The sequence below is a fragment of the Staurois parvus genome, unplaced genomic scaffold, assembly GCF_062004578.1.
Source record: "Staurois parvus isolate SC_StPar_1 unplaced genomic scaffold, SC_StPar_1.0 ptg000293l, whole genome shotgun sequence".
NCBI lineage: Eukaryota > Metazoa > Chordata > Amphibia > Anura > Ranidae > Staurois > Staurois parvus.
The window spans coordinates 2,656,734-2,669,958 of record NW_028318089.1 but is presented as its reverse complement, the minus strand read 5'-3'; the positions used below and the strand labels follow the sequence as shown (position 1 = coordinate 2,669,958).

Below are 13,225 nucleotides of genomic sequence, written 5' to 3'. Positions count from 1 at the left end.
AAATATAACCTTTCTGGCAAGAAGCAGACCACAGGACTTCAGTATGTAGGGTTGATCTTGCAATAGAAGGGTAATTGATAACATTTGCTTGTGGGTTATGCAACTAGTCATCATCTACCAGTATCTTAAACAGTAGTTTGTTTGGACTGACCATATAAATATGTTTTTCAGTCACGTCCTAATGTACATTCCTGTTCTATTTGTCTATCCTTAGATAGTCATTTGAGAGGTTCTGCACATTCCACCAGCATATATTAGTGTTTTTCCATTGTGAAATCTATACATGGATTAATAAATGCAAACTACCCTAATTATATTTGCCAGTTTATATATAGTAAATGGTTCGCCCTGTTCTTCAATACATCACTGCTGGGTGTGTTTATAAGTCATGTTTCTCATCACCCTTTGTAGTACACAATAAGGTCTACTGGACATCATGCAATTCATTCTAATGGACTTTTTCCACAATGCATCTGCGGTCAATTCTCAACAGTTTATTTTCATCACAGTTTCTAAAAAAGGAATACAATACAGCAGTAGATGTAAGAATGACTTGGCCAGCTAGGGAATGAGTAACACATGGATGATGTGCACAGGAGACACCCATTCAGTGACTCCAGTCTGGAATTCAGAGCATGACATAATTATGTGGTGTAATAGAATGCTCATACGCCATGGCACTACTTTTTTTTTTAATGGTATGCTTGGCCTGCCCTATTAGCCTGCACATGTCCACCAGTGATGTTCATGTGCAAAGATAAGGATTAAGTTTTTAATGTTAGTAATTCAAAATGGAAAAGATCTTGTTAATGGACTAAAATATGCACTGGGCGTTTTATTAACGAGGTGAGGGACATATATGCAACAGGTGCACTTTAATGCCAGCTTATACTTACCTTCCTTTTGCTGCTCCACTACTCATTTCACCGACAGATGTGAAGAAAAGCCCTTGGCCCTGTGTAAGCTCCAGTTAGGACCAAATTAAAACTATTGAAATAACTTTCCGGTTTCAGGGAACCCCTGCTAAAAATGACTGTATCTACAATACATGGTACGTTAGTGTGATGGTCAATGCGAAGAATGCTCCTTAGACTTGTGGTCATTGGTAGACATGTGTGGTTCATTTTGTTCTGAATTGAAATTCAGACTAATATTTCATTATTCTGAGATTTAGATGTTTCCAAATTACAAGGGTGACAAATTTGAATGGATCCTAAATAACAAGACAAAATTTAATCTGAAATTTGAATTTGAAAACAAGAATAGAATAAAATAGAATAGAAAATAAAGAAATGGAAAAGAAAATAGAATAGGATAGAATAGAATATAGAAAACAGAATAAAATAGAAAATAAAAGAACAGAATTAAGTAGAATAGAAAATAAAAGGAAAATAAAAGAATAGAAAAGAATAGGATAGAAAATAATAGAACCAAAGATAAAAGAATAGAAAAAATAGAATAGAAAATAAAGAATAATATAGAAAATAATAGAATAGAAATAGGATAGAATAAAATGGAATATAGCTACCTTCCAAAAAGTGAATTTCGAAAAGAATAGAATAAAATGGAATAGAATAGAGTAAAACAATAGACTAGAATAGAAAATAAAAGAATGGAATAAAATAGAATAGAACATAAAGGAATTCAATAGAAAAGAATAGCATTTATTAGATTATAAAATAATAGAATAGAAAAACCAGTAGAATAAAATATAAAGAATATAACTGTGTTCTGAAATTCGAATTTCAAATAGAATCATTTTGAATTTGAATAGAAAAAAATAGAATAGTAAAGAAAAAGCAATAGAACATAATAGAATATAACCGTCTTCCAAAATTCAAATTTGATACTTTTCGATTCGGTCTAATTGAATTCAATTTGACCAAATTAAAAAAATTTGAATCTAAATCAAAAACGAATATTATTATTATTATTATTATACAGTATTTATAAAGCGCCAATAGTTCGCTCAGCGCTGTACATTACAAAGGGGGACAGAACATGTAACAGAACAATACCAATACAATGCAAAACATGAGGGGATTGAGGGCCCTGCTCTTTCGAGTTTACAATCTAGGAGGGAGGGGATGGTGGCACAGGAGGAGATAGCTGTGGGGGGATGGAGTGGTAGGAAGAGTGGAGGAGGTCGGCAAGTTAGCAGGGGGTGGGGTAGGCTTCCCTGAAGAGATGGGTTTTCAGGGTGCACCTAAAGGAGAGGAGAGTAGGTGATAATCTGATGGGTTGGGGCAGGGAGTTCCAGAGGATGGGTGACACCCTGGAGAAGTCCTGGAGGGGGGCGTGGGAGGAGGAGACCAGGGAACTAGAGAGAAGGAGGTCTTGTGAAGAGCGGAGTGTGCGTGCTGGGTGGTACTTGGATATTAGGTCAGTGATGTAGTTCGGGGCAGTATGGTGGACAGCTTTGTACATCAGTGTTAGGATTTTGAATTTGATCCGTTGCGCAATTGGAAGCCAGTGGAGGGGGGTGGCGGAAACAGAGTGGTTGGAAAGGTGAATGGGTCTGGCAGCCGTATGCAGGATAGACTGAAGCGGGGATAGCCAGCGGCGAGGCAGGTCAATGAGGAGGGAGTTGCAGTAGTCGAGTCGTGATATGATGAGGGAGTGGATGAGCTGTTTAGTGGTTTCTGGGGTTAGGAACGTGCGGATTTTGGCGATGTTGCGGAGGTGGAGTCTTCACGAGTTTGTTAAAGATTGGACTTGGGGCTGGAAGGATAAGTTGGAGTCCAGAATGACACCAAGTACTCTGGCCTGCTGCCAGACTCATTCACCTTTCCAACCGCTCCGTCTCCGCCACCCCCCTCTGCCAATCCCTCCACTGGCTTCCGATTGTGCAACGGATCAAATTCAAAACGAAAACGAAACAAAACTAAACGAATATCCAAAAACAAATTTAACTAAAGGAAACGATTTAAATAACGAATCGAAACAAACAAATATTTTCGTTCTGCACATGTCTAGTCATTGGAGAGATTTACCCCTTTTACAGATAGCTAAAATGATCAGTGGTGTCAATGGGAACTTATCTGAGAGGCAGAAATTGTTTATTGCTCATGGCACCCCTAGCAACCTCTGCAGGAACTGTAGGGTTCCATGAAACTCTGTTCAAGAAACCCTTGTCTAGGCTTTGAATATGTAAGCACAGCTGGAAGAAACCCAAGGCAGCATTAACCACCCAGCAAGACTGTTAACATAGCATTTATAATATTTCAGCATGTAATCACCTTAAGGGTTAAGTGCTTTCCCTTGATCTATGGACAAGAAGATTTATAGCAGCATGTAGCTGAGAACAATACAATTGGAACACAGCGACCTGCACTGTGATTTTTGGTGCGGGGTGACTGTTCAGTTATCCAGTCTGCAAACAGATGAAGGTGGGAAAGGAAAATCTTGGAAATAAAATGGAGCTAGAGACCTAAAAATACATCTGATATATTTGTAGAAAAAAATCAAGCCTGCTTAAAACACTTTGGGATGTGATTGGGCAGCTATGTATAATGTATTACCTTGCAAAAAAAGTATACACTGTATGTGTGATGGGAAAACGTGTACTATTGCAGCTTGCGCCCTCCCTGTTGTCACCCTCCTTGTGTACTTGTGTCACTGGAAGTACCTGTGTCCTTATGATAGAGGCTAGAGGCTGGGTCTGCACTAAGCTGGCCAACACTCTAAGGCTACGTTCCCACTAGCATTGTGTGCAGGCGGCAGAGAGGCGTTTGGGAAGCGTTTTTACCGCTTCCCAAACGCCTCTGCCAATTCTGCACATTACAGCACAACGGGAGCATTTGCGTCGCAGCAAAACGGACGCCTCTGGTCGAGTCAGGAGGCGTGGAAGCCTCCTATTCTAGTCTATGGTGCCGCTCCGCAAACGCCTGGCTGGCGTTTGCAGTGCGGTTGCGGGGCGTTTGCGGAGCGGTAACACCATTCAAACTGCATTATAGGTGTTTGTGGGGCGTTTTTAACGCTCGGCAAACACCTAGCAACCGCCGCTAAACCGCACATGCGACGTTTGCGGAGCATTAAAAAATGCTCCGCAAACGCCAGACCAACGCTTGCCAAGCGCTATAGGGGCGTTTGGCAAGTGTTTCTAAAACAGCCAAGTGTGAGCCCTTAGGCTGGCCATACATTATACAATTTTCTTGAGATTTTTGGTTTAGATTTACCAAAAACCATATAATGTGAGGTCAAACCTAACAACACTTTCAATTGTATCCAATTAGGTAGGCTCTTGCACTACATAGTTGAAGGTAAGTCTAAAGGAAATTGGGAAGAAATTGGACAGAACATTGTATAGTGTATGGCCAGCCTTAGCACTGCATGTTAGGCTGGCCATACACTATACAATTTTCTTTAGATTTACCTTCAACTATGTAGTGCATGGGCCTGCCTAATTGGATACAGATACTGAAAGTGCTGTTTAGATTTGACCTCATGTTATATGGGTTTTGGTAAATTTAAAGCAAAATTCTCAAAAAAATTGTATAATGTATGGCCAGCCTAACTCTGGTGCCTATTAAACTATGTAGTTATATTCAGACACCCTGCACAGCTCTGTAACAGTGAAATGGAGGTTGATTCAGTAGTGTTCTGTAGGAGCACAAGTCCCTCTCCGCCATCTTCTTTTCTGACGTCATCAGAGCCAGCTCTGTCTTTCTGGTTCTTGCCAACCTGATGATGAGCATGCTAAGGGGGGCAGCTGCAAAAAGCAGGAAGAAAAAAAGGGGTGCTGTTGCACTTAGGAAAAAAAATTAAATTACCATATATGTGAAAGAATTTAACTATATATAAGATACCTATATAGCAGCAGTCCTAAATGTGAATTTCTAAACACAAAATCTTATATATTTCAAAAATGGACCGCGCTAAGGTCACAAATAGACAAAACAAACTGTGCAATCTTTAAAGTGATAATACTGAGCAAGATACAAATACAATATTAATATTCAGGTGGTCATGAAATGACGGTGAGTTTACATCTATGTGGGGCACCTGTGTGAATACAGTGAAGCACTTGTCATTTCAGTATGGAGTATCACTGTTAAAGATACGGCAACGTTGCACCAATTATTCACATGTTGGGACTGAATATTAATATTGTAATTGTATCTTGCTCAGTATTATCACTTAACAGATTGCACAATTTATTGTGTCTATTTGTGACCTTAGCGCGGTCCATTTTTTAAATATATAAAAAGCAAGAAGAGAAGGCCAGCTCCCTGACAATCGCTGTGGCGTATGCACAGCAGGGTTCCCTGAGACCTCCTGGAATAAGTTGTAAAAACAAAAGTGCAGTGCCTAAGTGATCAAGAATTAAAGTGTTACTAAACCCCGGACCCTGCATTCACTATATCTGGTCTCCCACAGTACACACAACATGGAAATGCAATTATTTTAGTAAATATAAACTGCTAAATAACTTTTTTCATCAAAAGTTAGAGCAGTCTTGTGACTTCTATCAATGTCCAGTCAAGTACTGGTTAAAGATTGTAGGAGGAGTTTTCTTCCTGCTCTAGGAGGTTGCAAAACCCCTGAACTCTGTCTGGGAAGTGCTGATTGGCCCTGTGCTGATCACAGAAAAAAAAACAACCTCTCTACCAAACTGAGCATGTGCAGTGTCTCCACATGATATCTCTTAGGAGATAAGAGGGGTGCCCTGGAAGAAGGGGGGGATCAGAGAAGACAAGATCAAACAGCCTTTTTAGACAATGCAGAGGATTAACCCCTTAGGTTCCACAGTGAGTATAACAAGCATGCTATACTGCATATACAGACTGATTTTACTGTTGTGGGTTTAGTAACAGTTTAACTGCAGTAGAGAAAAATTAAGTCACCAGGCTGGGTGGCAGAGCTGTGCAAATCTTAGGACTGGATGGACAGAAGTACAAATCCTTTGGAAGGTAAGTTCTCAAATAATTCAGCAGTGTATTTAGCTGTTTGTTGGAGTCAATGTTAAGTCCAGATCATGCATTCTTTTCTCTGTGTTGAAGATATGGTAAATCTAATCCTGCACTGAAGTATTGCTTCCAGTTCATGTTTGGAAGCACCTTCAGATCTTGCTCTGTGCAATCGATTTTTTGCAGTAAAACAGGTATAACAAGCATGCTCAGCATCTGAGGTAGTAGACTTCATAAGGTACTTAAAAAAAAATCTTGTTTCTGTTGCAGGAAGAAGATGTTGACACAGAAAATGATAAAGTTTTGAAGATTAGTGAAGCAGATGATGCAGGTGAGTATGTCTGATTGGGTGACGTATGTAAAAGGACTTGTAATTATGTGGAACCTGTGACATAATTGAATCCTGCCAAAACCGGTTTGTTTTTTTTGCACATGTTCACAAAATCCTTTTAGCCCTGAAGATTGCATAAACTCCCAAAAACATTATATATTTTCTGAAAGCAGACACCCTAGAGAATAAAATAATGGTAGTTCCAATTTTTCCATGTTACACGATATTTGTGCAAAGGTCTAGGAAACAAAAAATTTTGCTAAAAAATACACGATTGTGAAATGGAGGGAAAATGATTCATTATTTTCAAACATTTTTACAAGTAAATATCTGAAAAGTGTGGCGTGCATTTGTATTCAGCCCCCTTTACTCTGATACCCCTAACTAAAAACTAGTGGAACCAATTGCCTTCAGAAGTCACCTTATTAGTAAATAGAGTCCACCTGTGTGTAATTTAATCTCAGTATAAATACAGCTGTTCTGTGAAGCTCTCAGAGGTTTGTTAGAGAACATTAGGGAACAAACAGCCTCATGATGGCCAAGGAACACACCAGACAGGTCAAGGATAAAGTTGTGGATAAGTTTAAAGCAGGGGTCAATTATAAAAAAAAAAATATCCCAAGCTTTGAACATCTCAAGGAGCACTGTTCAATCCAGCATCTGAAAATGGAAAGAGTATGGCTCAACTGCAAATCTACCAAGACATGGCCTTCCAGCTAAACTGACAGGCTGGGCAAGGAGAGCATTATTCAGAGAAGCAGCCAGGAGGCCCATGGTAACTCTAGAGGAACTGCAGAGATCCACAGATCAGGTGGGAGAATCTGTCCACAGCAACTATTAGTTGTGTACTCCACAAATCTGGCCTTTATGAAAGAGTGACAAGAAGAAAGCCATTGTTGAAAGAAAGTCATAAGAAGTCCTGTTGTTCAGTTTGCGAGAAGCCATGTGGGGGACACAGCAAACGTGGAAGAAGGTGCTCTGGTCATATGAGACCAAAATTGAACTTTTTGGCCTAAAAGCAAAATGCTATGCATGGCGGAAAAAACTAACTAGCACTGCACACACCACCCCCACCGTGAAACATGGTGGTGGCAGCATCATGTTGTGTGGATGCTTTTTTTCAGCAGGGACAGGGAAGCTGGTCAGAGTTGGTGTGAAGATGGATGGAGCCCAATACAGGGCAATCTTAGAAGAAAACCTGTTAAAGTCTGCAAAAGACTTGAGACTGGGGCGGAGTCTCACCCTCCAGCATGACAACAACCCTAAACAACCAGCCAGAGCTACAATGGAATGGTTTAGATCAAAGCATATTCATGTGTTAGAATGGCCTAGTCAAAGTCCAGACCTAAATCCAATTGAGAATCTGTGGCAAGACTTGAAAATTGCTGTTCATAGACGTTCTCCATCCAATCTGACAGAGCTTGAGCTATTTTGCAAAGAAGAATGTCACTCTCTAGATGTGCAAAGCTGGTAGAGACATCCCCAAAAAGACTTGCAGCTGGAATTGCAACAAAAGGTGGTTCTATAAAGTATTGACTCCGGGGAGCTGAATACAAATGCATGCCACACTTTTCACAGATTTATTTGTTAAAAAAAAACTATGAAAACCATTTATCATTTTCCTTCTAGTTCACAATTATGTGCCACTTTGTGTTGGTCTATCACATAAAATCCCAATAAAATACATTTACATTTTTGGTTGCAGCATGATAAAATGTGGAAAATGTCAAGGGGTATGAATACTTTTTCAAGGCACTGTGCTTTACCCCATATTTTAGTAAAATATAAAAGATGAGGTTACGCCAAGTACATAGATACCCAACATGTCAAACCTAAAAATTGCATACGCCTGGTAAATGGCGATAAACTTCAATTTGTTGGGTACCTTATATTTACCATAGCCTTTACAGGTCATCACTTTAGAGTCACTTAGGAGCTCTGGTGGTAGACATAATGCTTTCACTCCACCGTGTACGGCAATATGTAACATGTGTATCAACATTTTTGTGCGTAGGGGTGCCCCAAAGCTCAAGTTTGTATGTGTGTGAGGGTACCTCAAAAACTTTTTTTTTGGGGGGGGGTTGTTATATGCTTGTGTGGCTTTAATTTTTAAATATGTTTTTCTTTTACTTAACATTTTTCATCACATAAGGGACAAAAAGTTGCATATGTAATTCATTTTTTGGTGACAGGTTCTCTTTAATGATATACCTTTTAATGAGACCCCTAATGTCTCACTTGTCCTCCAACGAATATAACTCAGATTTCACTGCAGCAGATTCTTCCCCAGCCATACAGATCGGGAAAACTGACGCAGGGACCTGGAAGTGAGGTTTTGCACATTGCTTCCGGGTCAGCAAGAAGGGGAAGAGAGTGGACTCATGTCCACTTGGCTTTCCCCCCCTACCTGGCGGCACCCACCAGGCTGGTCCTGGACATTCTGGTAGGCATGCAGAGCCCAGGATGCATGGGTTGGGGGGGGTTGGCCTTTACTGGGGAGTTTGAAAGCTCCTACAACTGCATATTGAAACTTACAGCAGTGCCACCTGCAGCACTGTGAAAAGCCCTTATAGGATTATATAAAATGCAGATTACAGGCCCATTTCCCAATTGTTTTGCATTTGATCTGCACGCTCTTTTATTCTAGTTTGCATGGCTTTTGAATGCCGTACCATTAAAAACAATGGTACAGAATTGTCTTTCCTGTTTCTGAGCGGTTTGAACCTCTCCAAAAACACATGCAAAACAAAAAGTGGAAAGTGCCCAGAAGGAAGATAAAAGTATAGTAGTGTTTTCAGTTATTACATGACATTATTGTACTGTTTAAGTACTTTTTAGGCCTCATGCACACAGGGCATTTTTGCAGGCACTTTTAGGGATGCCAGACTTTTTTTTTTTTTTTTACTGCTTGTAAACAGCCCTCCCTGTTATCCTATGTGTCCATGCACACATGTACTTTTAGGAGCTTTTAGTAGCAGGATCATTTACAGGGAGAAAAAAAAAACCCATGAAGACCAGTCAAGGAGCAGCAGTGTTTTGGCAGAAAAAAATGCTTGAAAACACATCTATGCATGCGTTAATGCTAGGCATGCAGGGGTGGACTGACAACTCATGGGGGCCCCGGGCAATAGGGGATCATGGGGCCCCTGTGTCTTTGCACAAACTCAAAAAAGCCTATGAAAAAGGTACCAGGGGCATCTCATGGGGCCCCCTACTGACCCCGGGCCCTCGGGCAGTGCCCGAGTTTCCAAATGGTCAGTCCACCCCTGTAGGCGTGTTTACTGCTTGAGCGTTATTCTTTTCAATGGCCAGAATAATTGATTATTCTGACCAATTAAATTTACGCCCGAGTGCTTTACGCCTCTAAACGTGCCTAAACGCTTGTAGAAGCGTTAGATACTTTTACAAGCATCAGGTGTTTTTTTTCTGCTGCCAGGAGGAAGGCTTCTAGGAGAGTTTTTTTTAATGTCCTGTGTACATGAAGCCTTAATAAAAAAGGAATTTTAAACAATTTGTATTTAGTTTTAATCATACATGTAAAGAATATAAACTTCACAGGAAACTCCACTGGTTATGCAAAATAAGGTGCTATGAAGAAAATTGTGGGGTTCAGTGGAGGACAAAATCAAAAAAGTGCTCCTCTACAAGAATGTTTTGGGCCCCCCTTTAATTCCACGCATATTAGTGAACCAGACTCACTGAAAACAATGGCATGGCAGGTAACTTGCGTTTTGATGGGCTGCAATGCATGCCTTTGATTGCATAGGTGTGAACAGGGCCTAAATGGAATCTGTGCTAACAGAAACATACAATCTGCCATTGCGAAGCTGTTTGTAAAAAAATGCATGCCCAATGGCAGTCAGCTTGATCGCGTTTCACTACTATTTTACTACAAGTGAGTCAGTGACCTTGATGTGTCCTGAAGCTAATCTGGCAGCCCATAATTCTGCCCTGACATCAGTGACATGCTCTGTGTTTCCAGGTATGGTGGAGCATGTGATCTCCTCCCATAATGCCTTGCTCCAGAGCAGGGGCGGACTGAAAACTCATGGGGCCCCCGGGCATTAGGGCATCATGGGGCCCCTGTGTCCTTGCCCAAACTCAAAAAAGCCTATGAAAAAGGTACCAGGGGCATCTCATGGGGCCCCCTACTGACCCCGGGCCCTCGGGCAGTGCCCGAGTTTCCAAATGGTCAGTCCGCCCCTGCTCCAGAGCTTACACAGGACTAGATTTCTGGAGTAGATGGGAAGTGGGAAAGGTGAGTATAAGTGGGTTAGGGGTTACAAGTGTTATTAACCCCGGACCCTGCATTCACTATTTCTGATCTCCCACAGTACACACAACATGGAAATGCGTTTATATTCGTAAATATAAACTGCTAAATACCTTTTCTCATTAGCAGTATATAGCAGTCTTGTGACTATCAATGTTCAGAGTGCCTCCTAGGGCTCTGTTCTATCAGCAGATGGATTGGGGACCATAGTAGGAGAAGGGGAAGGATCAAATAAGACAGGGTCAAACAGTCTTTTTACACAATGTGGAGGATTAACCCCTTAGGTTCCACAGTGAGTATAACACACATGCTTTACTGCATATACAGACTGATTTTACTGTTGTGGGTTTAGTAACACTTTAAATAGATTTTGTCCATTTTGCCTTCTCTTTAGTGGAATATACAATAAATTCTATTTTCATAGATAGAGTGCATAACAGTAAATTTAAGAAAAAAAGGCATGATAAAAAACCTTGCTTCCCTATCTTGGTTGGTTTTAAAATATATATGTACCCTCACTTTGTAAAACAACCCATTTAGATTAAAAAAAAATATATATAAATACCCTTTCTCCTCTTTTTTTACAAGTGATCACATAGCTCTGTTCTCAGCTGCATAAGGGTCTTGGAGAGCTGGGGGAGGAGAAGCAGCAGCACACTGATCTTACTAGTGAATGGCTGTGCAGGGAGGGGGGTATGTCAGCACAAGTCTGATCATTGGAGGAGAGCAGGATGAGTTCTCGGCACAGCTAGAAAACTGACTACGCTGTGATCTCCTGCCTAGTGTGGTCAGTTTTTAAGATAGCAGAGAGACCAGTATGATCAGCAGGTATTTCACGCAAAGCAATACAAAGAGAACAGGATACTTTTTTCATACAAGTGCATGGTACAGCAGGCACATATCAGGAATATGAAATTCTGGGTTGACATATTCTTTAAAGTGGAGCTCCACCCAAAAAGGGCAGCTCTGCTTTAAGGCCTTGTCCCCCCTCTCCCTGTTAAGGATTGGCACCCTTGGGGAGAGGGGGTTGAAGGGGGCGGGTTACCCGACTTTGACAGGTACCTGCTCCCACTTCCACTGCAATCGCCTAGGCGATCGGAAGTGGAAGTTGTCCTCCCCCCAATAGTATTCTGGGACTTGTGACAGGTCCCAGAAGACTACTGGACTATTCACAAGGCGCTGTAGGCACCCGGCTTTGAAGCCACAAGCTGTCACAGCCGGCTGCCCACATTGAAGATGCGGGGGAGAGAGGATAGCCGGTGAAACCGGCTGCGGTGAGGACAACGCTGGATCAAAGGACAGGTGAGTCACATATTACAAGGCCATTCACAGCAGCCTTGTACCATGTGACCAGCTGTGACCAATCACAGCTCACACAGTATTTCTCAATGGCTGCAGAAATACAGCCAGAGATGAGAAATTATTGCTTTTACAGCCTATAAGTGTGAAAGCAATGCTAGTGTAAAATAAAAAAATCTTGATCACCCCCCACATGTAGTGCAGTGTCACTATGGTAACACTATACTGCTAGGGTGACGGTATGTAAAAATAAATAAATAAATAAATATTTAAAAAAATAAAATAAAAATACATTTTTTTAAAATTATATTTATTTTTCTATATACTGATTTGGATTTTTTTTTTCTTACCAGAAAGGTAGCAGAATACATTTTGGCCAAGATTTATGAAAAAAGATGATTTATTTGCAAAGTTTTATAAGAAAAACACTTTTTTTCAAAAATAATTTTTTTTTTCATTTATATATATAAATAAATTTAAAATCCCAGTGGTGAATAAATACCACCAAAAGAAAGTTATATCTGTCTCCAAAAAATGCTAAACATTTCATTTGGGTATGGTGTTGCAACTGTCATTCAAAGTGTGTCAGCAGCGCTGAAAGCTGAAAATTGGCCTGGACTGGAAGGGGGTGAAAGTGTCCCGACTTGAAGTGGTTTGAGCGAACACTAACATGGGCTCTGTGTCTGTGTAACTAGGGGACAAAAGAGCACTTATTTTCATGGCACCTGTAGGGGGAGACATGAGACAATATTCTTTCTGTGCTTTATTCTAGGAATGGAATGGATTTCTATTAATATATCTTACATCAAAGGCTGAAAAATCTTCCTAACAAAAGTCATATCCAGCATATGAATACATCTCCCTGATGGGTGTGTTTGGCTCTTCATGCCATCGCAAATGTAGACAAGTGGGATGTAGAGATAAAAGTGGGAGACTTTTGGTGTTGACATTTGCTGAAACCCATGTGTATCAGCTGCTGGATGACTGTCATGCCTTAGATTGGGGAAGGTCATGAGATGAGTAGATATGTTTTGTTTTTTTTTTGTTTTTTTTTAATCGGCATCTACACAGATCAGCCATAACATTATGACCACCCACCAGAACATTATTGAGTAGGTCCCCTTTTGCCATCAAAACAGCCCTGACACACTGAGGCATGGACTCCACTATATCTCTGAAGTTATGCTGAAGAATCTGGAACCAAGCCAGATTCTTTAAGCCTCTGTCGGCTTGCTTCTTTCCATAGTGCATCCTGGTGCCCTCTCTTCCCCAGGTAAGTGACCTATATGTACCTGGTCATCCACATGATGTAAATTCATCAGACCATAATTAATAAAATTGCGATCAGATGCCTATAGTACCATGCCTCCATCCTGATACATATCATACACAAAACTGATATATTTGCCAATG

At 40.7% G+C, this 13,225-nt stretch overlaps 1 protein-coding gene across 3 annotated transcripts in view; it reads left to right on the top strand.

Annotated features, from left to right (window-relative positions):
* Nucleotides 1-13,225, top strand: part of MXRA7 (matrix remodeling associated 7) — a 67,829-nt gene that overhangs the window by 27,136 nt on the left and 27,468 nt on the right. For all 3 annotated transcript variants that reach the window (XM_089682661.1, XM_089682663.1, XM_089682662.1), the window contains exon 2: nucleotides 6,180-6,240. In XM_089682661.1, the coding sequence (XP_089538787.1) occupies nucleotides 6,180-6,240 (61 nt within the window). The remainder of the gene's footprint in view (nucleotides 1-6,179; nucleotides 6,241-13,225) is intronic.